Source organism: Delphinapterus leucas, chromosome X (genome assembly GCF_059928025.1).
Source record: "Delphinapterus leucas isolate spDelLeu-1000000601 "Yukka" chromosome X, BTC_Dleu_Yukka2, whole genome shotgun sequence".
Taxonomy (NCBI): domain Eukaryota; kingdom Metazoa; phylum Chordata; class Mammalia; order Artiodactyla; family Monodontidae; genus Delphinapterus; species Delphinapterus leucas.
This window is the reverse complement of record NC_143150.1, coordinates 86838717-86863869: the sequence shown is the minus strand read 5'-3', so window position 1 is coordinate 86863869 and position 25153 is coordinate 86838717. Positions and strand designations below refer to the sequence as shown.

The 25153-nt window shown below is 45.1% G+C and overlaps 1 protein-coding gene and 1 pseudogene across 1 annotated transcript; one reads left to right on the top strand and one right to left on the bottom strand.

Annotated features, from left to right (window-relative positions):
- LOC149744318 (uncharacterized) overlaps window positions 1-5250 on the bottom strand; it is a 37247-nt pseudogene extending 31997 nt beyond the window's left edge.
- An 18069-nt stretch (window positions 5251-23319) lies between these two features.
- GPR173 (G protein-coupled receptor 173) lies at window positions 23320-24779 on the top strand. The gene has a single exon (XM_089904531.1). It carries the CDS (start codon window positions 23477-23479, stop codon window positions 24596-24598), a length of 1122 nt encoding a protein of 373 aa, XP_089760657.1. The 5' UTR covers window positions 23320-23476; the 3' UTR covers window positions 24599-24779.
- Window positions 24780-25153: the final 374 nt, after the last annotated feature.

Below are 25153 nucleotides of genomic sequence, written 5' to 3'. Positions count from 1 at the left end.
ACATCTATATCTTGTTTTTCCTGTATTAACTGTATTTTGGGTAACCCAATAGCCTGAGTTGATGAAGGAACGTTTTTACTTATATAAAAACGCCAGTTAATAAATGTAGAAAAGTGATAGAATTTTAGAAAAATGACCACTCTGCAAGTCCTAATGAAATAACTGATCCAGGCAACTATCATCAATAGATGAAATCATTAAATGAAAGGCTGATGGGGAAATTTTCCATGGGGGTATCAGACTATTACCACCTTAACCCACTGATGAATCTTAACATCATAAAAAACAGGACGACCAGATATTATATGACTCCTGGTATGATGAAATAGGAATCTCACAGCACCGCCTTTGAAGTGTTCTTAGTAATAATAATAATAATAACCCGGATGCAATAGAGTTCTCAGAGCTAACTTCTATCTCCAGGAAAAATGGGGAGTAGAGAACATGTTAAATGACACTACAAGGGAGCAAACAGACAAATTCAGAAGATGAGTCCTTCTACAGCACAACTGCAATAAGTCAAGGGCATGACACAAAAAGCGCGAAGAGAGGACCTGCTCTAGATTAAGGGACCATCAAGAGACATATCAAATAATGCAGTGTGTTCTGATTAGAACAAACCCACTGTAAAAATTCATTTGATTATAAAAACTATTGGGTAATTATGGATTGCTTATTTATTATTAGACATTACCAAGGGATTAAGTGTAATAATGGAATGGTGGTTTTATTAAATTAACTCCTTTTTTAGAAATGCATACTGAAATATATATGGGTATGATTCAGTGTCTGAGATTTGCTTTTAAGTACTTCAATGAAAGAAAAAATGGAATAGATTAAACAAATATGGCAGAATCTTATTCATTATCCAATCGTGGTTGTGTGTGTCTGTATTTATGATACTACTCCCTGTTTGTATGTTTGAAATGTTCATAATAAAAAAGTTAAAGTTTGTTGAGAGAATGAAAGGGGGCCCCAACTAAGAAAAATTCCAGAATAAGTTGGAAAGAAGCATTTTTATTCAAGGCTGGGGTAAAAGCCTTGTTTAGATTCAGTAACTAGGACAGTTAAACATGGGTGAGAAATGTACCAAACCACTCCCAACTGTTTAGACACCAAGTAGAACATTCCTTATGATAAGTATGTGTTTTTTGTTTTTTAAAACAAAAGACTCATTAATGCTAGGGGCTTCTGGATACTGTTAATATTCTATTTCTTGAGCTGAGCAGTGGTTAGTTACATGGGTGTTCACTTTATAACTATTTGTTAGTCTGTATGTATACATCTCATGCACATTTTTATCTGTATATTACATTTCACACTTTAAAATGTTAAATTTTTCAAATCATAATTGAATAGTAATACATGGCACTCTTTCTCCCAATCCAATGCAGCCTGGACTTGTTAAGCAGACCACAGGAACCCACTAAGGTGCTTTTGCCCACCTGGTGGTGCAGTACTGTAATTTCAGAGAAAGAAACGGGAGGAAATAAGGAACTTTTAAAATCCTCTAAAATGTGCTTATCTCCTCACCTGCTCAGGGGATGTAAACAGAATGGTACAGGCAGAAGGGAACCAGGGTTCTCCCATTCCTGGAATGTTGGAGTTGATTAAAAATGGGGGACTGTGGCTAGAAGTGTATTACGCAGCTTCCCCTGTCTTCTCCACCTACAGCTCTGCCTATTGGATGCTATGTGCTTATCTCATAGAGACATGCCTTTTTTGAAGAACTCTTTCTTTCCCCTCCTAAGGGAGGAAGGTTACTTCAGGGTGGAGGGTAGGGTGGGGGGCTTGAGTCCAGCTGGCGTCTCCCACCCTCTTTTGCAAGCCCTTCTTTCCTCATCGCGGTTCCCTGTCATCTCCAACGACCTCAACAGAGCAATCCTTTCTCCCGAGGCCTTAGAAGGACATGAGTTGGAGGCCAACTAAGGGCAAATCAAGATAGCAGGAGCCCAGGTCAATATCTCTGTGTTCAAGAGAAAGTCTGAGAGCCTTAGCCTGGCATTAAGGGTCTGGCCCATGTCAGAGGAGTATCCTTCACCCAAGCCACAACAAATTGCTTCTGCCATGCTCCAAATGCATCTTGCCTTCTGGGACCTTCAAGCCTTTGTACAGGCTGTTTCACTTACCTAGGCACCATTTTTTATTTAATCAAGATGCTCATGGTATTAATTTTATGTCGACTTTATTATGAACACTTTACAAATATTACCTCATTTATCTTCACAACCCTATGTTGTAAGCACTATTACTACCTCATTTAACAGATAAGGAACTTGAGGTGCAAGGAAGTTAAGAGACACAGATTCAAACCCCAGCAGCCTGGAGCCAAAGTCAGTGCTCTTAGCCACCATACTATGTTGCCTCTTAAACTTCTTCCAACTCACTTCCACTTCTTCCACACTTATCCTGGGTATCACCACCTCTCCCCACACTGGCCTTGACATCTTCCAGCTCCCACAGCTCCCAAATCCCACTTTTGCCTCCCATTATGTGAAACATTCTGACTGCTTGTTTTACTTTTTCATTTTTAAAAACTTTAAAAAATGGAAGCATAACACATATAAAGAAAAGTACAATAGGCATAAATGTACAGCTCTCAATGAATTGTTACTAAGTAACCACCCATGTAATCAGCACCGAAATCAAGAAACAGAACATTCCCAGCACCTGAGAAAGTCTCCTTGGGCCTCCTACTCAGGGCCCAAAGGCAATCAAGATTCTGACTTCTATCACCATAGATTAGTTTCACCTGTTTTAGACCTTTCTATAAATGGAACCAAAAGGGTATGTGCTCTTTTGTGTCTGGTTTATTCTCCTCAGCATAATGTTTACAGAATCCATCCGTATTGTTGTATGCAGTTGTGAGGCATTTCTTCTCATTGATGTGTAGTATCGAATCCTGTGAATATACTACAATTTATTTATGATTCTTCTGTTAATGACATTTGGGTTGTTTCCAGTTTAACTATTACAAATAGTTGTAGCTATTTATTACAAAAAAGCTATTACAAATAGCTTTTATGAAATGAACGTTACTGTATATGCCTTTTCGTAAACATATATTAGCATTTGTGTTGGGCATATACCTAGGAGTAGGATCACTGGGTTATGGGGTGTGTATATGGTCACCCTTAGTAAATATTGCTAACCAGGTTCCAAAGTGATTATATCAGTTATATCTCATCAGGATTGTATGAGAATTTCAGTCACTCCACATTCTCACATCCAGTATTATCTTTTCCTTTTTAGTCATTCTAGTGAGTGTGGTTTTATTTCATATTTTCTTGACTACTAAATGACATTGTATGTTTATATCTTCCTTTCTAATCTTTATGTCTTTTATTTATTTTCTTGCTTTAGTGTGCTGGCCAGGACCTCCAGTACAATTTGAATAGAAGTGGTTATAGCGGGCATCTTTGCCTCATTCCCTATGTTAGAGGGAAAGCATTCAACGTTTCCACATTAGGTATGATATTTGCTATAGATTTTTTGTAGATAATGTACATTAAATTAAGGAACTTCCCTTATATTCTTAGCAAACTTAAGTTTGCTAAGTTTTTTGTCATGATGCTTTTTTTTTCATCTATTGAAATGATCATATGATTTTTCTTCAATTCCCCGGAAAATTCTGTGTAAAATTAGAAAAGTGGTGGGGTTTCTTTCCTTATTTTGTAAAATTCACCATTGGCAGTTTCTGGGTCTGGTGGTTTCTTTGTGGAAAGCTTTTTAAATTATAAATTCAATGATTTAATAGTTATAGGATTATTCAGATAAAAAATTTTTCTTGTGCAAGTTTTAGTAAATTGTATTTTTCTAGGAATGTCCCCATCTTATCAAAATTTTCAAATTTATTAGTATAAAGTTCTTCATAATACTGCCTTATTATATTTTTTAATGTATAGCCAACCCATATTGTAGTGCCCCCTTTTGTTCCGGATACTAGTTATGTGCCTTCTATTTTTTTTTTCTGGATCAGTCTCAGGGATTTATCATTTTTCTAGTTTTTTTCAAAGAATCAACTTTTAGCTTTGTCAATACTCTGTTGTGGTTCTGTTTTCTGTTTCATTGATTTCTCTCTTATCTCTGTTATTTCTCTCCTACTTTCTTTAATTTGCTTTGTCTAACTTCTTGAGATGGATTTTCAGCCTTTTTAAAGAATAATATATATTTAAGGCTATAATTTTTCTCTAAGCATAGCCTTAGCAACATCCAACAGAATTTCAGATATAATATTTTCATTATCACTCAGTTCAAAATATTTTCTAATTTCCATTGTGAATTTATATTTGACTCATGGGTTTTCCTCCCTCTCCAAAGCATGATGCCCAAACATAACAATAACCACCTGAGGGCCGTGTCAAAATACAGGTTTTGGAGCTTCATCTCAAACCTCCTAAATTAGTATTTCTGGGAGGTAGGCCTGGGTTTCACAAACTCTATGGGGGTTCAGATGCAGGTGGATTGCAGGACCACAGCTTGGCAGTGGAGCAAGGGTTTCCTAAGGGCAGAGAGCAAGTCTGATTCACCTATATTGTCAGTGCCCACCACAGGACCTAGCATACAGCCATGCTTAATAAATGAGTGAACTAATGAATGAGGGAAGAAAGAAAATAGAAGAAAATTGCTTATATGAAGGGAACTGGAATTCTTAAATGCTATAAATTAGGGGAACCACTATGGCATCATTTGGTCCCAATTTAATCTATTCAGGACAGAAGTATTTCTTCCTTGCCTTCGAACCTCTGCCTACAAGGCTTCTCCTCCCCTGGCCCATTCTGCTGTCCTGGAACGTGGCCATAACTATGGGTGCGTATCTGTCTACTGGCCCAGAGAAAGTAGGGGTGGCACGGGAGATGACGTCCTGAGAAGGGCTGTTCAGAGATGGGCAGCGCTCCCTGCCACGCCCCCGCCCCCGCCCCCACGCCCTCCCACCTACAGGCCTTGCTGGGAAAATGCCCATAGAACCCATTCTAAATAAGGTTGTCTATCCTACCTCTCAGAGCTTTAAGGATCCCTCCCAAGCGAAAGCTTTTGAGAAACTTCCACAGGACCTTTCTGCTCTGACCCCAACCGTAGATCCCCCCACCCCTGCCTCCTCTGCACTTGTAGCCCATGCACTTCTCCCCACCTCCACGCATGCCTCTCTCCAGCATCTCAGAAAGGCCGGAGTCTGAATTCCCCAGGCAGCTATTGTCCTGGCAGCACAGCCGCCACGCCAGCATCCCCACCCAGTCGGCCTGCCAGCCAGCCGGGTCCTCCCCGGCCTCACCAGCCCCCCTTCCCCGCCCCGCCCCGCTCCGCCCCAGGGAGGACCAGGCTGGCGGCTGGGAGTCTCCCTGCCTGCTCAGCCTCCCTCCTTCCCTCCCTCCCTCTCCCTCCCTGCCTCCCTCCCTCCCTCCTCCGCCCGCCCCTGAGGCAGGGACCGTGCAAATCGAGGAGAGGGGGGACGGACAGCCCAGATGGGGTCCAGCTTAGTGCCCTGGGCTCCCCGCCGATGCCTTATCCAGTCTGGGTGTCCCCAGCATCTTGGGACCTAAATTTGTGTAAGCTGGGGTGCTTCCCAGGCCTGGAGGGTCCCTCCAGCAGGCCCACGGTGCCCCCGTTTTGCATCAGGACCCCCCCCTCGGATGCTCTGAGCCACCCTCCTCAACCCGGATCTAAAACCCGGGACACAGCTATCAGGCCAGCCTCTCTCTCCACCCCACCCCCTCTTTCTGGCGTCCATCCCCTCCCCAACTCCACCTCTGCTGCTGCCTCTGGCTGTGGACCTGCACCTCTTCCCCATCCCCGACAGGCCTGGGGATCGAGGTGAGCCTGGATGAGAGCTCCCACAACCTGGGGCTCTCCCAGGCCATGGCCCGAGTGCTCCCAGGGAGGAGCCCCAGACCCTGAGCATCTGCTGGAGGCTTGGCAGAGGCCCCGCGGGGACCGTGTCTTCTGAGGACAAAAAGGCGGCGGCCAGCGGGCAGACAGGGAGGGGGAAGGGGGGACCGGCAGCCAGGTGGGCAGACGGGTAGCAGGGGCCACTGCTGGCCCCCCTCCCAGCTTGGCGGTGGCGTGAAGATGGGGGTGGGAGTGTGTAGTTGGGGAAGCACCTGCCTGGACCCCCACCTGCCAGCTAGCTGGGCATCCCAAGGCTGTGTGCTGCCCATCTGGTGTTCCCCAACACCCCCAGCCCTGCCCAGTGCACTCCTCCAGTGCCTGCTTCCCCTGATGTCTGCGATTTAGACCAGCCCGGCTGTATCCACGGCAACAGAAGCAGGAATGTCACTGGCTGCCAGCTCACGGAGGGTCCCACAATGTGGCCTGGGCTGTGATTTATCCTGAGTGAGACAGCTTGAGCCCCCTCCCTCGATTCCAAGACAGCCCTGCTGAGAGAGCCTAGGTAAGTAGTCAGCGTCCCTCCACCGAGGATGGGGGGCTGGGACTTCTGTCTCCCCACACATATTCCAGAGTCTCCATCACTGCCATGCTCTCTGTCTCTCTCTGGTTCTGTTAGTCTCTCTCTCTTTCTACTCCATCACAAGGGCTACGTGGGCACTCAAGCCTGGAGAGTCCTCTAGCCATCCCCATCTTTCTCAATCCCAAATGTCCCGTGAGGAAGGGAACCACCACCTGTTTCCCCGTACAAGGTCTGTTTTTATCATTATGGTCCCATTTGAGCACGAGGCTGTGTTAATATTTCCTTGTGTGCTGTCTGTGGAAGGCATGCCTGGAGCCCGGCTGTGCTCCCCTCATGATGCCTGCACCCTGGGCAGGCTCAGCCTCCTGCAGCTGCCTCCTCTCCCTCTCCCTCCTCCTCCACTCTCCGACAGCTTCCTTGGCCAGCATGCAGGGTGTGTGTGTGTCTGCCTGAGTGTGTGAGCTGGCAGGTGAGTAGACATGACAGAGAAGCTGCTCCCAGCCCAGACCACCCCCCACTCCTTGTTTCCTTCTTTCCTTCCTTCCTTCTTTCCTTCCTTCCTTCCCCTGTCTCTGCCCACAAGTAGCACAGACTTTTGCTCACTCACCAGGGAAGATACTGCTGTGATTTCCAGCAAGGGGGAGGAAGCCACTGTAGGGCTAAAAGGAAGGTGAGGTGGGGATGGGGAGCACTTCCAGGCCCTAGTCTGCTTGATGCCTTGGTGGAGGCAAGGACCATGCCACACAACACCCTGCAGGGGCCAGACACAACATGGTTGTCCCCACAGTGTGGGCCCCAGCCTTCATCCAAGGCTCTCAGTCTGTTTTGGACTCCCATGTTGTGTCTGGGATTCCCCAGATATTATGGCCTTGTGGTCCCTCTGTCTGAAGAAGCAGGAAAGCCTGGTATATGGAGAACATGGATTCTCCAGGGACACCTCCCTCAACTACTGGCTCTGCAACTTTAGTGAAAGTGTGCTACTTATTGAACCTTAGTTTTCTCATCTGTCAAAGAGACTGGCAACCCTTCCTTCATGGCTGTGTGTAGTGACTAAATGAGTTGGTGCATGTAAGTAAAGGATGTGTATAGAAGTGGCCCTGAAGCAATGTCAGCAAAGCTCATGGTCAATATTGTTGCTGATTGTTCATGATTAATATTGTCATTAATTATTTGGGGGAAGGACTGGCCCCTCTTCTCCAGGGTCTTGGCTGAGATGTGGGGAGGGCAGCAGGTAGGTAAATGGAGGAGGGGAAGGGGAAGCAGGAGCAACTCTGTGTTGTTACTCCTCATTTGTAAGGAGGAATAAGTGGTGGCTGTGGGCAGAGCCTCCTGCCCCCACCCTCCTCCAGGCTCCTTTCCTGCACTTTCCCCTGTCTGTGCACACACACACACAGAGGCTCTAGCCCCCGTGAGCTAGCAGAGGCCTGGCTTGCAGCCTGCAGCATTGCTGACTCTGGTGATATATGCATCTCCCTGTTGAGGGGAGACTTGGCAAGAGTTTGGCCTGTGGTCAGTGGTTGGCAGGGCGTGGGGACAGGGCTGAAGCTTCTGAGATCACAGGGCTTCGGGTGTGGCCCATGCAGCAGCCAGAGCTGTGGGGGACGGGTCCCAGGGAGTCACTAACATAGAGCCTGGGCTGGAGGGACAGTTGGGTCTGCTGGCTGGTTTCTGGGTGTGAGATGTGGTGGAACACTGAGTGAGGGGTCAGTGGCTGGAGGAGAGTCCTCAAGGCCAGGGGAGCATTAGGAAGAGGGGAAACACTGAGGCCCAGAAGACCTCCTCTGTGGGGGCAGGGAGGGGTGGGATATATAGAGTAGGCTTATGGAGTAGACTTTTCTGAAGAAGCATTAGGGGCAGAAGGGAGAGAACCCCACCTGTGGTCCAGAGGCATCTAGGCCTGAGCGTGGGTGTATATGTGCAACTGAAAACATATAGCTGTGTGTGTCTCTCTGTTCATGGGCACTATGAATGTGTATGAGTCTGTGTGTGTTAGCAGGTCACATGATGGTGTGAAACTGTGTGGGTGTCTGGGTAGGATGGTGTGTGTACAAGGGAGTGGGTATGACTTTGCATGTCTGTGTGGGTGAGCAAATGGGCATGTTGGATCCTGAGCCTGAGTGAGGGTGTGTTTCTCTGAGCCAATAGGCCTGTTGAATGTCTGGCTAAATATATGTATGTGGTATACATTTGTCTTTGAGTGTACATGTCTGATTGTATGTGTATGAGTGTGAGGGTTTCAGAATGCCTGGGTGTACATGTCCTATTAGGTGATTGCCCAGATATATCTGATTGTGTATATTTGTGTATGCCCCTGTGTGCATATGAATACAAGTGCATCTAAATGGTGTGTTTGTAAGTGTAAGGGTATGTGTATGTGTGTATGTCCATGCATGTATGGGAGGGTAAGTGTGGATACACATGCTTCTGTGTGGGTGTGCCTGTCGTGTATATGTATGAGTAGGCCTGTGTGTGAATGTCTTTGTGGATTCTCCAGCATTTTGAATTATGTCTACGTCTGTGTGTGCATGTTTGAATACATATTGTCTGTAGACAGACCCATGGGTCTACATCTGATTAGGGAAATGTTAGTGTAGATGGTCACACTAGTATAAGGATAACTAATTGTGTGGGTAGGGGAGAGTGTGTGAATGCACATGTTTTGCGCATGAAAGTATGCCTTGTGGGTTTGCCTATGTGTGCACATTTGATTATATATATGGGTATGGCTGGGGGGCTGTACACCTTTAAATATATGCACAAAAAGCTGTGTGCATAGGTAAATGGCTGCATTCATGTATATGTCTAGTTGTGTTTCTGGGTACACTGTTGTACCTCTGAGCATACATCTCTGAGTGTGGTGTGAGTGCATCTCTTAGTGTAAGTGTGCACTCACACTCACTCAGTGTGGTGTGTGCATGAGTAACTACAACTCATAATACTTGGATGCACCTGTCTCATTATGTATTTTGTTTGAATTTCTGAGTGAGTGTGAATGTGTGTGTGGAAATGCCTGTGAGTGACTGAGTGAATGTGTGTGTATATGCTAGTATGTGTGAACATGTAGCTCTGTGTGCACTTGAGTGAACATGTCTGTATATTTGCCTGTGTATTCACACACATCTAAGTGTATGTGTGTGTAAATATGCCTGGGTGTGTGTCTGTCTGAATGTACAGGTGGTGTCTGAACTGCACCAATTTGTATAGTTCTAATTATTTGCATATGTGTATTTGTATTTATCTACCATTGTTTGTTCTGGAGCATATGTTGTAGAACCGTGTAAGTGAATGTACATACACACCACTCTTGGCCTATAAGTGCGTTTGAGTGTGTGTGTGTGTGTGTGTGAGGTTGTCTTTGCATGTGTGTGTCTGTAATGAGTGTTAGCAATTCTTGTGCAGATGTACAAGTGTGTGAGAATATGTGACTATTCTTCCATGTGTGCATGAGTCTTCTTTTGTTTGCATATTTTCTCATGGGTGTATGAACATGTGTCAACATAAATGGTGTGTGTAATTGTGTTTTGTAAGGACATTTGTGTCTCCATGTCTGATTCTGTGCATGCAGAAATGAATGAAGTACAAGCCTAAGTTCATGTGAATACGCTTATAGGTGTACATGCCCAGTTGTGTGTATAAGTCTATGTGTGTTAGAATGTCCATGTATGAGTACACCATCTAACTGACAAGCATGTGCACATCTGGGTGTTCATTTGTGTGAGTACATCCTGGTGTGAGTATGTGTGAATATGCTTATGTGGTCATGTCTGGGGCTGTATGTGTATACATTTGGGAGCTCACCTCTGTGTGTCGTGTTTGTTCATTGTCTCACTGGGTGTGATACAGAGTCTACCTGTCTGTGGACATATGTAAATATGCCTGTGTGTACACCTGTGTTTGTGAGTGAAAGTATGTCCTTCATGGGCATTATGTCATGTGAGTATATGCTATGCATATATGTCTGTGTTTGAGAATAAATGGATGTGCATATGTGGGACCAAGTGCAGTGTGAGTGTGCACTGCTGTGGGTGTGCCTGTTGTAGGGATGAGTGTAGGTATTTGTGCATGTGCCTGTCTCATGGTATGTATGTGAGAGAGGGAGAAAGATTTGGCCTTGGGCTTGTGCAGATAGGCCTTATCATTAAGAGGGTGATAAGGGAGGGTACTTATGAGACTGCGTGATGCTATGTGTACCCCAGCGTGTATTTATGTGCCTGTCTGAAAGTCAGGTACCCTGCTAGACTATGTCTGGCTCTAATTGTGTAGACATCCTAGATGATGGAAGCCAAAACACTTGAGCAATCCATGACCCCCTTCTGGGGTTTCTCTGGCCTTGACCATGTGCTGGGCTTCTGTGAGGGTCTCAGGAGAATTCCTGTCATCATTCACACTCAAGAAGTAAGAACCAAAAATGACTGATATCCTACTAGGGAAGGGGGCCTGTGACCTCTTTAGAAAAGGATTTCTTGAAACACAAAGACCTCATTTCCCATCCTCCCCCCACCATCAAAGGCCCAGGACAAAATGGCATTGTATGGTATCAAGGGTTGGTAAATGGTTTTCACACACAACACCCAAGTTGTGCTATCCAGGGAGAAATCTAGATCTAAATGTGTATGTATAAGTGAAAAGTGAAGGTATATTCAGGTAAAGTGGGGTGTGTGTGTGGAGTGGGTGCTATATTTGATGAGAGAGAAAGAGAGAGAGAGAGAGAGAGAGAGGGAGAGAGAGAGAGAGAGAGAGAGAGAGAAGGGATCTGGGTTGTGTGTAGGTAAGAGAGAGCCTGGGCGTATCTGGGTAGGGTTTGAGTGTGAGACATTTGGGTGTATTTGAGAGGGATGAGTGTGGATGTGGGGGGGTGTGAATGGTGCATTTGTGAGGCACTATGAGACCATTGGCCTATTTCGGTGGAGGATGGTATAAGTAACATTTTGGGTGTGGCTGTGTGGGAATATGTGTGAGGATATATATATTTGAGGGGTATGTAGGTATGCGTGTATCTGGATGGCGCAAGAGAGAGTCAGGGGTTATCTAGATGATGTATGTTTTACAGTGTGGACCTATCTATGTTACGTGTATAAGAGGGAGTGTGGGTATTTCTGGGTAGAGTGAGTGTATGAAGGAGTATGGTGTATTGGGGTGGGGGCATTCAAGTGTGGGTGTATCTGGATGGTGTGTAGGTGGGTGAGAGAACACGTGTATCTAGGCAATATAAGTGTGTGATGGAGTTTATCTAGATGGTGTGTGTGTGTGTAAGAGAGAGAATTTGGGCACATCTGGGTGAGGGTGGGGTATATGTGAGTGTGTATATAATTGGGAGTATCTGTGGATGCTGTGGGGGGTATATGTGAGTGAGGTGTGTGTGGTGTGTGAGAGAGCATGGGTATACCTGCATGGTGTGCGTGGAGTGTGGGTATTCTGGATGATGGTGATTAAGAGAGAGGGGGGAGCTGGATTGTGTGTATGTATAAGAGAGTGCGTAGGTGTTTCTGAGTGTGGTGGGAGTGTGACAGCATGAATGTATCCAGTGTTAGAAGTGTGTAGGTGTATCTGGATGGGGTAGAAGTGTTTGGGTTTTATTGGGTCAGGGAGTGAATGTGAGTGTTTTGGTGTGTGGCTGGGTGTATCTGGATGATGTGTGAGAGAGTGTGGTACATCTGGGCTGTTTGTGAGACAGTGTGTGGGTGTATTTTGGGTGGAGTGTGTTTGAATGTGAGTGCATCTGGATGGTGGGTGGGTGAGAGCACAGGTGTATTTGGGTGGTGGAGTATGTATTAAGGTATATCTGAATGGTGTGTTGTTAGAGCTTTGGGTGCATATCTGGGTATATATGTACTTGGGTATGTGTGTGAGTGTGTGTATAACTGGATGAGGTGTGAGAACGAGAGTTTGGGGGACATTACTGGGTGGGAAGTGTGAGTTTGGAATGTGGGGGCATCTGGGTGGTGTGGAGAGGATGAGAACATTGGATGTGTTTGGGCAGTGGAGTGTCTGGGGAAGTGCACCTGGATGGCATGTATGAAAGTTGGATTATCTGGATGGGATGTGTGTGTGTGAATTTGCAAGTGTATCTAGATGGTAGTGGAGTGTATCTAGATGATGCATATGGGTGTGAATGTATCTCAGTGGTCCACATGGGATGAATCTGGATGTTGTGTGTATGTATGAGAGTGTGGATGTATCTGGCTGGGGCTGTGTGAGTGAGCTCTGTTTGTGTGTGTATGTGTGAGAGAGGCAGAGACAGAGAGACAAAGAAAGAACATGAGAAGTGTGGGCATATATGGATAGGATTTGTTTGTGAGTGGGTATCTCTGGATTATGTGTATGTGGGTATCTGTTCATGTGGATGTATTTGAATTGGGTGAGTGTGAGTATCTGGGTGGGGTGTAAGTGTAGTGTGTTTGAATGGTGTGTGTGTCATTGTAGGAGTATCTTGATACCACATGTGAAAAAGACTGTAGGTTTGCCTGGGTTGGGTATGAGGGCTCTGGGTTGGGAGTGTGTGTGAGTTTGGGTGTATCTGAATGTTGTATGTGAGAGTGTGGGTGTACTGAGTTGGAAGTTTGCTTAAAGTGTGGCTGTACCTGGGTGGAGTGCCTGTGAGTGTAGGTGTATTTGAGGTATGTGTGTATGAGGATGGGTGCGTCTAGATGGGATGTGTGTGAGAGAGAGTGTATCAGTATTGGGTGTGTGTGTGAGAGTGGGTGCATCTGAATAGTGTGTGTGAAAGAGAATGTGTACCCACCTGGGCTGGGGAGTGTGGGAGTGGGTATATCTAAGTAGGATGTGTGCAGTTCTCTCTGGATGGTGTATGGGAGGGAGATAGGGTATATCTGGGTGATGTGTGTGCATGTGAATATATGTGGGTAGTGTGTGTGAGAGCGTTTGGGTATATCTGGTTGGGGAGAGTATCTGAGAATGTGGGTGCATCTGTATGTGAGTGTGGATTTATTTAGATGGTGTGTAGGTGGTATATGTGGGTGTTTTGTGTGTTTAGTAGTGTGGGTGTGTTTTGGTGGGGTGCATGATTGTGGGTGTGTGTGTGAATGTGTATATCTTTCCTGGGGCAAGATATACCTCTGCTGGAGTGTCTGTAAATGTGAGCATGTCCATGTTTGTGTATGTGTATGTGTGTAACTGTTTGTACCTGAGCCTGTCAGTACATGGCTTGTGTGTGCATGTGCTTGTGCTAAAGTAGTGTGTATCTGTATATGTGTATGAGGTGAGTGTGTTTCTACATGTGAGTAAGTTGGATCTGTAAGGTCTTGAGCCAGGCTCTGGGTTTACATGCCTTTATTAGCTGTGTGGCTTTGGACAAGTCACCTAACCTCAACTAAGCCCTAGTTTCTTATTTGTAAAGTAGGGGTAATAATACTACCTATCTCATAGAGTGAGAATTGGATGACTTAATATTCAAAAAGTGCTTTGGACTGTGCCTGGTACATAATGAGTCCTCTGTGCCACATAAGGAGTTACCCAGTACTATAATTGTCACATACGCCTATGTGTAGGTGACAGTATGTGTCTATCTGCAAGTGTGAACGGGGTAGTTTCTATGTGTGTATTTGCCACATTATCAGTATCCACATGTATGTGTGAGAGAATGAGCAGATTGTGGGTGTATGTGAGGGTGTGTTTATACATAAAAGTGGGTTTGTACTTATATGTGTCCCAGTGTGTATATAAAACCATGGGTGTATGAGGATGGAAGTGTGGGTCTAGGAGGTTGATGGAAGAGGTTTGGCCCTGTGTGTATGCTTCCCAGCATACACACATCTGAGTGTATGAGTGCATATACCTGTATCTGTGGTAGTGCGCAGTGCGTTTTTATCTGAATATGTAAACGGGTTTATAGTGGTCAGGATGTAAATGTGTGCATGTTGTGAGTGTCTGTAAATGTAAGAAGGTTGGTATTCAGGTTTATATGTGATGATGTAGGTGGATGCGTGTGTGTGTAGAGGATTTAGGCCTATATGGCCATGTACTAGGATGTGTGTATCTGTGTCATGTGAATGTATGTGTAGGTGTGAATGAGTGTGTCTGTCTGTGTTTATAAGCAGCAGTAGCTATGTGGGTGTGTATGTGTGAGCCTGCATTGCTTCACCTGCCTGCCTGTCTCTGTGTGTAGCAGTGAGCCTCAGCCATGTGTCTGTATGGGCGAGCAAGTCTGTACTGTGTGTATATGTATGTGTGCCAGGGCAGGGTTCATATAAGATGGTAGGTTTTAATCTCTTAGTGTAAGAACTTGGGGTGGGGAAGGGCCTGGATCTGTAGGATGTGAGCTGCACTTGCCCTGTGACTGAATGTCAAGTTCTTACATCTGTGCATACATGACTGTGTCTGAAAGCATATAGGTCCATACGATTTGGTCTGTAGGTGTATGTGTGTGCACGTGCCCATGTGAATGGCAAATGTATCGGTGCCCAGGCCTGTATTTCTATAGAAGGGTGGTTATATATGTGTGTGTGTGTTATATAAATCTTTGCATGATTTGCTGGTAAGTGGGCACATACACACATGCCTCTTTCTGTGTAGAGGAGGAGGTGTGTGTGTGAGCATCTGACTGCACCTATCAGCTGGGGTAAGTCTGGATGTGTGTGTAAATTTGAATCTCCATGTACACCTATGCCTGTGTGCTGTGTATCTGTTCATGTGTGCAAGTGTCCACGCAATACGACTAGCTGTGAATGTGTCAGGCACACAGAGAAGGTGAAATATTTGTATGGCACACTGTAGTAAACTTAAGAGGATGTAGGGGTACTGGGGTTTGGTGAAAAGAAATTCCTTACATTTTCTTTATATTATAAAAATTGTGGTAAGAAAAATTAAAATGCCAAGTTTTAGGAGAGTTATTTAATATTGAATTTGTATGCAACTTTCAAATGAAATCTTTTCCAAATATTTTCATAGTACACTTGAGCTCACTTCTGTAAACATAACTTTTTAATTCACTCGTGCAAATCTGTAGTGGTCAACATTCGTGCCCACTTCTTCTGCATCTTTGGTCATGACTGTCTTGATTTATTTTATGGTCATTTTCATCATGATTTGGTAAATCACTTGGTGCTGAGCGTAGATCCCTTATGCCAAGTTGTTGTGTTTCTTGGTAAAAACCCAAACAAAACAAATGAAGCAAATAACCATTGGTACTTTTGACACGGATATAAACTTCTATTGTGGCCTGCCTCTTGATCTTGGAAGGCATGTTGTTGAAGGTAAGACCCATTCCATGGAGGTTGTTTAGGCATAGTTTGCCCTAATGTCCTCATAATTAGCTTGAATGTATGAATGTAGCAGCATGGTTGTGCAGGTCAGCAAAACTCACCTCAAAACCATGAGCTTTGGGGTCATCAGGTATCATTTTGGTTTCTCTGAAGCATCAGGTGCAGTTTCTTGTGTTGAATATGGCTGGTGCTTTCACACCATACCAACCTTTCTTAACAAATGGAACAACTGCTTGTTCGTGCCTCCCTTTTTCACCTCCCTTTTATAACTCACTTGTTCTTGCTATGCCCAGGCAGAGACCCAGGTTTTATGCTCAGAATAGCTACATAATCTCTTCTGTCTCTTGGTAGTCACCATCAACAGGAAACCATTTGCCTAAGTGGCAGCAAATGGTCAAAGGGTATTTTTTAATTTATTAAAACTCTTTTCTCATCAATAATCTATAATTCTTAGTCTTTGAATTTCGTACTTCAAAGGTGAGATCCTTCTTTAAATCTAACACCTCTTTCTTTTCTTTCAGTCAAATGTGATGTTGAAATTTCTTGTAACAAATGCTCATGAATTTTGGATCCAACAGAAAATTTTCATTTTGAGTATTTAAAAATAATGATGAAGTTTTCCCCTAAGTAGACCTTGTTCTATTCATCCTAGTAAATCTTCTTTAGTATTTAACTTTTAATGCTAACTAAACATCACCCAAGGAACCATACTTGACCTGATTTCTTCTAAGTTGAAGTTTGGCTTCAAATCCACAAACCTTGTCGGTATACTTTCATGTATCTTTGAGTGTCGAAAATTTTTGATGTAATTTTATTCATGTGCTCAAAGAGCCATGTGTTGAAGCCAGTAAGCATCAAATCTGCAAAGTGAGAATTATTCACAGAGGAATGCTGAAATTTTTCTTTTAGCTCATAAATCCATTATAAATTCTACACACTTAGGCTTAAAACAATAGAGAAGGGTGTACTGATTCCAGTGCTTCACAGAAAGCTGACAAGTGGGTGGGTAGTGCCTTGGATCTAATTAAATTCACCTGGCATCATTTACTGTGGCAGTTAGACCTTCAGGCAAACTTTTATAGGTTAAGGCTCCTCAGTGGATGACTCTCAGCATTTTCAGAACAAATTCCAGCTGTAAACTTCCTGCCATCACAACAGCAGCGTCAGTCCACAGATTTATGCAGAGTTTCCACAATATTTCAAAATATTTATGTATCACTTTGAATATTTCAACCTTAGTTTATTTTGGTGCTTCTGGCATTTCTCTTCAGGCTTTCTGACTAGTACTATAAACCAAGCACAGTTAATCAACATCCTGAGATACATCAATAGAAAATGAAAACCCCTTTGATTCAGCAATCTTCTGGGTTAGTGTTATCTCGATGTCCTTTGACCTGTCACCAGTGTATCTCCTAACAGAAATAATTGAAAGTGGTCCCTGTCCTATTTCTTCTACCTTGTTGGTCTCAAATATAGTGTGGACATTTTCCTGGCAGACTGCTAACAGTTATATGAGATTCTACTGGGCGGGCATCTTAGCTTTACTTGTTAATTGTATAACCCTGTTACTAGCTGGTTGAACTCCATCTAAGAATGTTCTAACTCATCTCAAAAAAGAGCCCAGTTTCTTAATTTGTTCTTCCAGATGCTTCAAAAAGTCCAAATCTTTCTCTGTGTGATAGTGTTTTGTGGTCAGTTGACCAACATAGCCTACTGCGAAGGTTTCTGTTGATAACTTTTCCACACAAATTGGACATTTAGGTTGAGGAAAAGAGGGCTAACTGGGCAGCTGAACTCAAATTTGAGACAATCCTCATTAAATTGCTTAAATTAGGAACATCCTGGATTATTTTGGAGGGGAGACTACTGTGTTTGTCTTATGAGTCTCTTGATTTTCCAGCTTTAATCAAAAAGTCCAATTTGATGGGGAAAGAAATATCTTAAGAATTAAATCTACGTGAATATAAAGTATTGAAGGGGTCAGCAGACTGACCCTTTGTGTGACCCTTTGTGACTTCTGAAAACTGATTTTTTCCAAAAATCAAGTTTTAGGTCTTCTGCATTTTTAAGCAGCACTCTGAGACAAACCCAGAAAGGCCTAGAGTTCCCTTTAATGAATCAATTCAATTCAACTATAGTCAGGCTGCACTCATTTACTGACAAATATTTTACCTAAAAACAAAAGATAATAATTAATTATGAAATGTTCTAGAAGAAAACTTTTTTAATAAAGAAGCAACAATCAAGGAAATTAACAAAATTGTTATATTCTCTTTAGGAACACCTAATTCTATATAATAGTAATAACAGCTACAATCATACAGCCCTTCTATTTTCATAGAAAAAATTGTGGAAAAATAAGAATGAGATCAAATTAAAAGAAAAACAAACATTGTACATATATGGGCAAAGCCAAAAAACCTCACTGATGATGAACAACCAGTGGCAACCAAAGTAATAAATCTGACTATCTGGCATGTTTTGACAGGAAGCAATCCAGACATTTACAACCTCCCTTCTCACATGGTCCCCTCAAGCCCCCTCTTGCTCCAGCCCCAGACAGCTCTGCTAATGTTTCCACCTGTGCATTCTGGAGTTGGCTGCTCTGTGCACTTGCACGGGTTTGTCTCTGGGTGTATACCTGTTGCAGGCTGTATATGTCAAGTAAGTATCTGGTTTGTGAGCAAGTTTGTGTGTGTATAGATGTCTGTGTGTGAGAGTGTATCTGTATACACTATATCTGGCTTTTTTCTTTGTGTTTGCTTATGCTTGCATATTGCTAAGGGGTGTGTGTGTGTGTGTGTGTGTGTGTGTGTGTGTGTCTGTGTTGGAGCTGGTCTACTTCTCTGCATGAGTGAGCATGTACATGTATGGGCATCTGTGTATACCTGTGCTAGAGTGTACACATCTGTGTTGGTGAGTGTGCCTAATCTATGTGAGAGGTTTTGGATCAGTTGGTCGCTGTATGTTAGAGTGTGTTAGAGTATGTACATGTGTGATATGTGAGCAGTTTTTTACTTGTCTGTTTTTTCTGTGGGTATCTGAGGGGCAGTCTGTATATACATATGTGTGGCAGGGTTCAAGTGCATGTGAGCATGCTGGCATATGTAAGTGACTGAGTGTTAACATGTGTAACCATGTTTGTATATGTGATGACATAGGTATGCCACTGTTTTCTTGCACCTGTGTTGCAAGAGTTTAAATACGTGAGAGGATTTGAATCATCAGGTACACTGGGACAAAGGGTATATATGAGTCTACATGTGAGTGACAATGAGTAGGTTTGTGTGTGTGTATCTGTCACAATTTGAAAGTTTGTGTGTATGTTAAGGGAGTTATAATTATGGGTTTGTGGGCCACTGCACGTGTGTGTGTGTCTGAGTGTGTCTGCATATAGCAATTCTCAGCCTTCTCATACCCAACACCCTCTTTTATGTAACATATTTTGTAACACCTCTTTACTATTTAGACATGAAGTTCTTAGATAATACAATCTCTCTGCATATATAATTTCAAAAGAAAATTCATATAGTATGTTATACAATAGCCACATTATATTAACTCTAATATAAATAAATAAGAAATAAAAGTGACTTATAAGAAAATAATTTGCATTTCAATATGGAAATGCTTGGGCATGACACTCCCCAGGAGATTCAGTGAATTAGAAGCTTGTAACATCTTATAATGAGTAAACGTGGATTTAGGAGAAGGGGAAAAATCAGAAGCTGCCCCTTGTACGAAGTGCAGGCAAATGACAGGCAAAGGCCTAGGGGTGAGAGTTTCTGAAATACTGAACAGCTCAAGGAAAGTGCTCTACAAAACAAAGTACAGTCTCTAGACTTACATGGCAGCCACATTCCTGGATAATTCAGGGTATATTAAATCAAAGGAACAACTGTGTTTAACTGTGAAATAGAGTTAGATTCTAGGTTCAGTTCATTCCAAGTCCAAAATCCTATGGGATGAGGGACATATGTTGGCTGTGTGGGACTGCCCCGCAGGTCACTGAATGGCCAGCATCCTCGCCCAGGACCCCAAATGTTAGAAGGACACACCCAGCACTGTGGCAACGAAAAATGCTCCTATAAATTTCCAAAATGTCCCCTAGGGGGCAGTAATGCCTTTGTTGAGGACAAAGCACTGGTGTTTAAGCAGGGTACACTGCCTGTGTGAATGAGGACGCATACACGATATACCGATATACCGTGTGTGTGTGTGTGTGTGTGTGTGTGTGTGTGTATGAGTGCCGTGTGTGCACACCAGTGCCCCTGTGTGTGAGCTGGTTGCTGTCCATGGGTCTCTATAGGAGTAGCCTATGTGTTTGTGAGTGTGTGTGTAGGTGTCTGTATCTCTAAGGGCATCTGAGCACGAGCAGGTGTGTACATGTTATGTGTATGCACATGCACCCTTAGTTTTGGATGGTCCCAGGCTGTGGCTGCCAGTCTATGCTTAGAAGAACACTCTCCTCACTTTTTATATAATCACCCCAGCTTTCCAGGCAACACCAGAGTTTTGTTTGTTTGCTTCTATTATTTTATGGTTTTTTGTTTTGTTTGTTTTGTTTTAGTGTTTGTTTTTGTTTTCACTGGGACTCGGCTACACATTATCCACCTTCTCGGTCTTAGTGTGTCTCTCTGTGTCTCCCTCTGTCTCCATCTTTATTTCTGCCTCTCTCTGTCTCTGTCTCTGCCTCTGTGTCCGTCCCCTCTTTATCTGTCTCTCATTCCCCGTCCCTGTCTATTTCTCTATATCTTTCTCTCTTTATTTCCTGGCATTATCCCTTTCCTTCTATCTCTCTGTCTCTGTCTCCCTCCCTCCTTCCCTCTCTCCCTCTGTCTCTATTTTTTCTGTCTCTATTTTTTCTCTCTGTCTCTCTATTTTTCCCCTTTCTGTCTCTATTTCTCTCCCTTGTCTGTCTCTTGCACTTTCTGTTTCTGTGTGTGTGTCTCTCTCTTTTTTCTCACTTTATCTCTTCTTCCTCTTTCTGTCTCTATTTCTATCTCCTCTTCTCTGTGTAAGGCTCTCTCCTTTCTCTGTGTATTTGTCCCACCCCTTCCCTCCCTCCCTCCTATGTCTCCATCTGTCTGTCTGTCTGTCTCTCTCTCTCTGCTCCTCTCTCCTTCTTTGTCACTCGTGTGTCTCTCTGACTCTGTCTTACCTTCAGTCTCTGTCTCTATCACTTCCTCCCTGCCTCTCCTCAAGGCTAAGAAGTGCGTGTGTGTGTGTGCATATTTACACACACCCAGCTATCGGCTGGTCCACAGTTGTGTGGGAGCTATGAGGCCTTGAGGGGCCGAAGGGGCCCACCAACTCCGCTTCTCTCAAGCCCCTGCCCTAGCACCTTCTCTTGGCCCACTGGCACCAGCTCTGAGACTTTGGGGTGCCATCAAAGTCTGGCCCCAGATGGCTGTGGCAGGCCATGTTGGGTTGAACTGGGAAACAGTGCAGAGGGGAGCCGTTTTCCTGGGAGGGAGGAGGTAGAAAGACATTCCACTCAAGCCCCACTTCCCCCAACTTCAAGCCCATCCCAGTCCCAGCAGGAGTTCTGAGCTTCTCCAGCTTCTGCCTTGTTGCCTCTCCTCAGAGAACTGCCCTGCTACCTTGTCACACCCCACACCCAGCCCGCACACACTAAGAGCTCTCCTGCTTCCCCCCAGGTTTTGCCTGTGCTGTCCCATTCACTCACTGCCCAGACAGCTCTCTCAGCAAATCCCACCTGGAAGCCTCCAGGCAGCCCTCCCTGAGCCACCAGCCCCTCTAGTCCCTCAACCAATTGATTTGACAGCTTTTGACTGAGGGCCTACCATGGGCTGTGCACTGCTCTTCTAGAGGAGAGTGTGTGAGTCGATAATCCCTACCCTTGTGGAGCTTTCCTTCTAATAAGGAGAGGCAGGCAATAAACCAAAAATTTAAAGTAAATATTTTATAATAACTATAAATGGAGTATAACCTTTAAAACTGTGAATCACTGTGTTGTCCATCTGTAACTTATATAATACCATACATGAACTATATATCAATATTAACTAATTAATTAAAACAACTATTTTAAAAGTAAATTATATAGTACATTAGAAGAGAGAAATTCTAGGAAGAGAAGCAAAGCAGGGCAAGAGGCACGGGGGTGCTGTTATTCCTTACCTGGATTACTGCAAGAGCCTCCTAAGTAGTCTCCCTACTTCCACCTTTGCCTCACATGATCTGTGCTCCTCACCGCAGCAAGCAGGGTCCCATTCAATCCTGAGTCATATCACATCTCGCCTCTGTTCAAAACCGTCCCACAGCTCCCATCTCACTCAGAGTAAAAGTCACAGTCCTCACCATGGCCTGTGTGATCTGGCCTCACCACCTTTCTGACCTCACCTCTTACCACTTTCCCCTCACTCACTGTGTTCCACCCTCTTCCTTGCTCTTCCTCAAATGTACCACATGCAGTCTCACCTCAGGGCCTTTGCTCTGGCTGTTCCCTCTGCCTGGACTTCTCTTCCCCCAGATGTCCACATGGCTCACTCTCTCACCTCCTTCATGTCTTTGCTCAGATGACACCTCCTCCATGAAGCCTTCCCTGTCCACCTCATCTAAAACTGCACTTCTCCCACCCTTAGCACTTCCTATCCCCCTTCCATCCTTTATTTTTATTTTTAGGAACCTATCATCATTTGACCTAGTATACTTCACCTATGTATCTTCTTTATTATCTAGAATATCAGCTTCACAAGGGCAGGGATCTTTGTCGGTTTATTTCACAGCTGTATCACCAGTGCCTGGCATGCAGTATATGCTCAATAAATAGTTTTTCAACAAATGAATACACACAAGCATACCTAAGTCTTTATATTCACATATACTCTCCACCTCACTTAAAGTAAAAACCCAAGTCCTTGTCATGGCCCACAGCCCTGCACGATCTGGCCCCAGACCCCTCTGTGAATTCACCTTCCACTGTCTCTCTTGCCACCCTGTTCCAGCCACACTGGTCTTCCCATTGTTCCATGAGCATGCTAAGCACATGCTTGGTTATGAATAAAGAAACCTATTTAATGAGTGGCTACCAGCATTAACCAAAAAATCTGTGAAACAGAATAGAAACTAGGTACATTATACATAGGATCTGTACTGTTTTGTGAAACTTTTGGTTCAGCTCTATGTACACATGCTTGTATGTGTACCAGGCTGTGATGTAAAATGTATTTCTTACTATGGGTGGCAGTTTAAAAAGTTTGAAGAACACAGACTTTTGGCTTTGCAAAGGGAGAGAAGAGCCGCATCAACATCCCCATCCCACAGACCCACCAGTGGAGGAAACAGATAACCGAGGACATCCAGAGAGACAAAGCACCTCCTTACCCAGCAAGGAGGGAGAAGGAGCAGCAGTGAGCCAGGGGCAGGGCCTGACACCAGCTGGGGAATAAGTGGGGAGGCCACCTAGACATACTAACACTGCCCTTTCTGTTTCTTCCTCACTTTTCCTTTCCACCTGTTTCTCACTGTCTCTTTTTCTTGTGTTTCTCTCCCTCCCTCCCTACGCCCTCCTTCTTTCCCCCACTTCCTGTCTCTCTGGTTCTGTCTCTCTCCCTGTCTCTTCTCACTCTTTCTCATCCCCTCCATTTCTGTCTCAATTTGTGTCCATTTTCTATCTCTTTGTTCTCTCCTTTCTCACTCTGTCTCTGTGCCCCTGTGTGTGTTTTCTCTCTGTCTCTTTCCTGCCCTCATATCTCTGTCTCTCTGTGTCTGTGTCCTCATTTGCAGGTGCAGCCCAGCAGGACAACTGATGGAGTCCCCCGGGGCCCATCGAGCACCGGACTGGCTGACCCCATAGGGTTGGGAGCAGCCCCTGCCCCTCAGTATGGCCAACACCACTGGAGAGCCCGAGGAGGTGAGCGGCGCACTGTCTCCACCATCAGCATCGGCTTACGTGAAGCTGGTGCTGCTGGGACTGATCATGTGCGTGAGCCTGGCGGGCAATGCCATCTTGTCCCTGCTGGTGCTCAAGGAGCGTGCCCTGCACAAGGCTCCTTACTACTTTCTGCTGGACCTGTGCCTGGCTGATGGCATACGCTCTGCCGTCTGCTTCCCCTTTGTGCTGGCTTCTGTGCGCCACGGCTCCTCATGGACCTTCAGTGCGCTCAGCTGCAAGATTGTGGCCTTTATGGCTGTGCTCTTTTGCTTCCATGCGGCCTTCATGCTGTTCTGCATCAGCGTCACACGCTACATGGCCATCGCCCACCACCGCTTCTACGCCAAGCGCATGACACTCTGGACATGCACAGCTGTCATCTGCATGGCCTGGACCCTGTCTGTGGCCATGGCCTTCCCACCTGTCTTCGACGTGGGCACCTACAAGTTCATCCGTGAGGAGGACCAGTGCATCTTTGAGCATCGCTACTTCAAGGCCAATGACACGCTGGGCTTCATGCTCATGTTGGCTGTGCTCATGGCAGCCACACATGCTGTCTATGGCAAGCTGCTCCTCTTCGAGTATCGTCACCGCAAGATGAAGCCCGTGCAGATGGTGCCAGCCATCAGCCAGAACTGGACATTCCACGGTCCTGGGGCCACCGGCCAGGCTGCTGCCAACTGGATCGCTGGCTTTGGCCGTGGGCCCATGCCACCAACCCTGCTGGGTATCCGGCAGAATGGGCATGCAGCCAGCCGGCGGCTGCTGGGCATGGACGAGGTCAAGGGTGAAAAGCAGCTGGGCCGTATGTTCTACGCAATCACACTGCTCTTCCTGCTACTCTGGTCACCCTACATTGTGGCCTGCTACTGGCGAGTGTTTGTGAAAGCCTGTGCCGTGCCCCACCGTTACCTGGCCACCGCTGTTTGGATGAGCTTCGCCCAGGCTGCCGTCAACCCGATCGTCTGCTTCCTGCTCAACAAGGACCTCAAGAAGTGCCTGAGGACTCACGCCCCCTGCTGGGGCACAGGAGATGCCCCGGCGCCTAGAGAACCCTACTGTGTCATGTGAAGCAGGCTGGTAGGCAGACAGGCAGGGAGAAAGTCAGGGCCACCATGATGGGGCCAACAGAAGGGGAGAGGTGGGGCTCCATAACAGGAGCCTTTCTTTCTGAGCTCCAGCCCCAGCCCCTCGAACCACCTGGAATCTAGGCACCTTTGCCAGCACCTCCCCAGGGTTGGGGACTGGGTGGGGGACTAGGAAAGAGGCATTTCTAGTTCTGTGGGGCCCGTCTCCGCCACCTCCTTCTCCACTTCTACAATCTCTCTCTCTCTCTCTCTCTCTCTCTCTCTCTCTCTCTCTCTCTCTCACTCTCTCTCTCTCTCTCTCTCTCTCTCTCTCACACACACACACACACACACACACAGAAGTGACAATTCAGAAAAAAAAACTGAAAATGCAGGTTTTTCTACTCACAGCTGAGGAGACAAGGCTTTCTTGCTTTAATGTCTCTCCTCTGACATTGTCCAGAAGGGGGAAATTTGTCCTGTAAAATAGACTTCCAGAGCCCTTATTGTCCCCTCTGCTCCCACGTACCCTCCCCTTCCAAGTCCTTTAGCAAGGCCT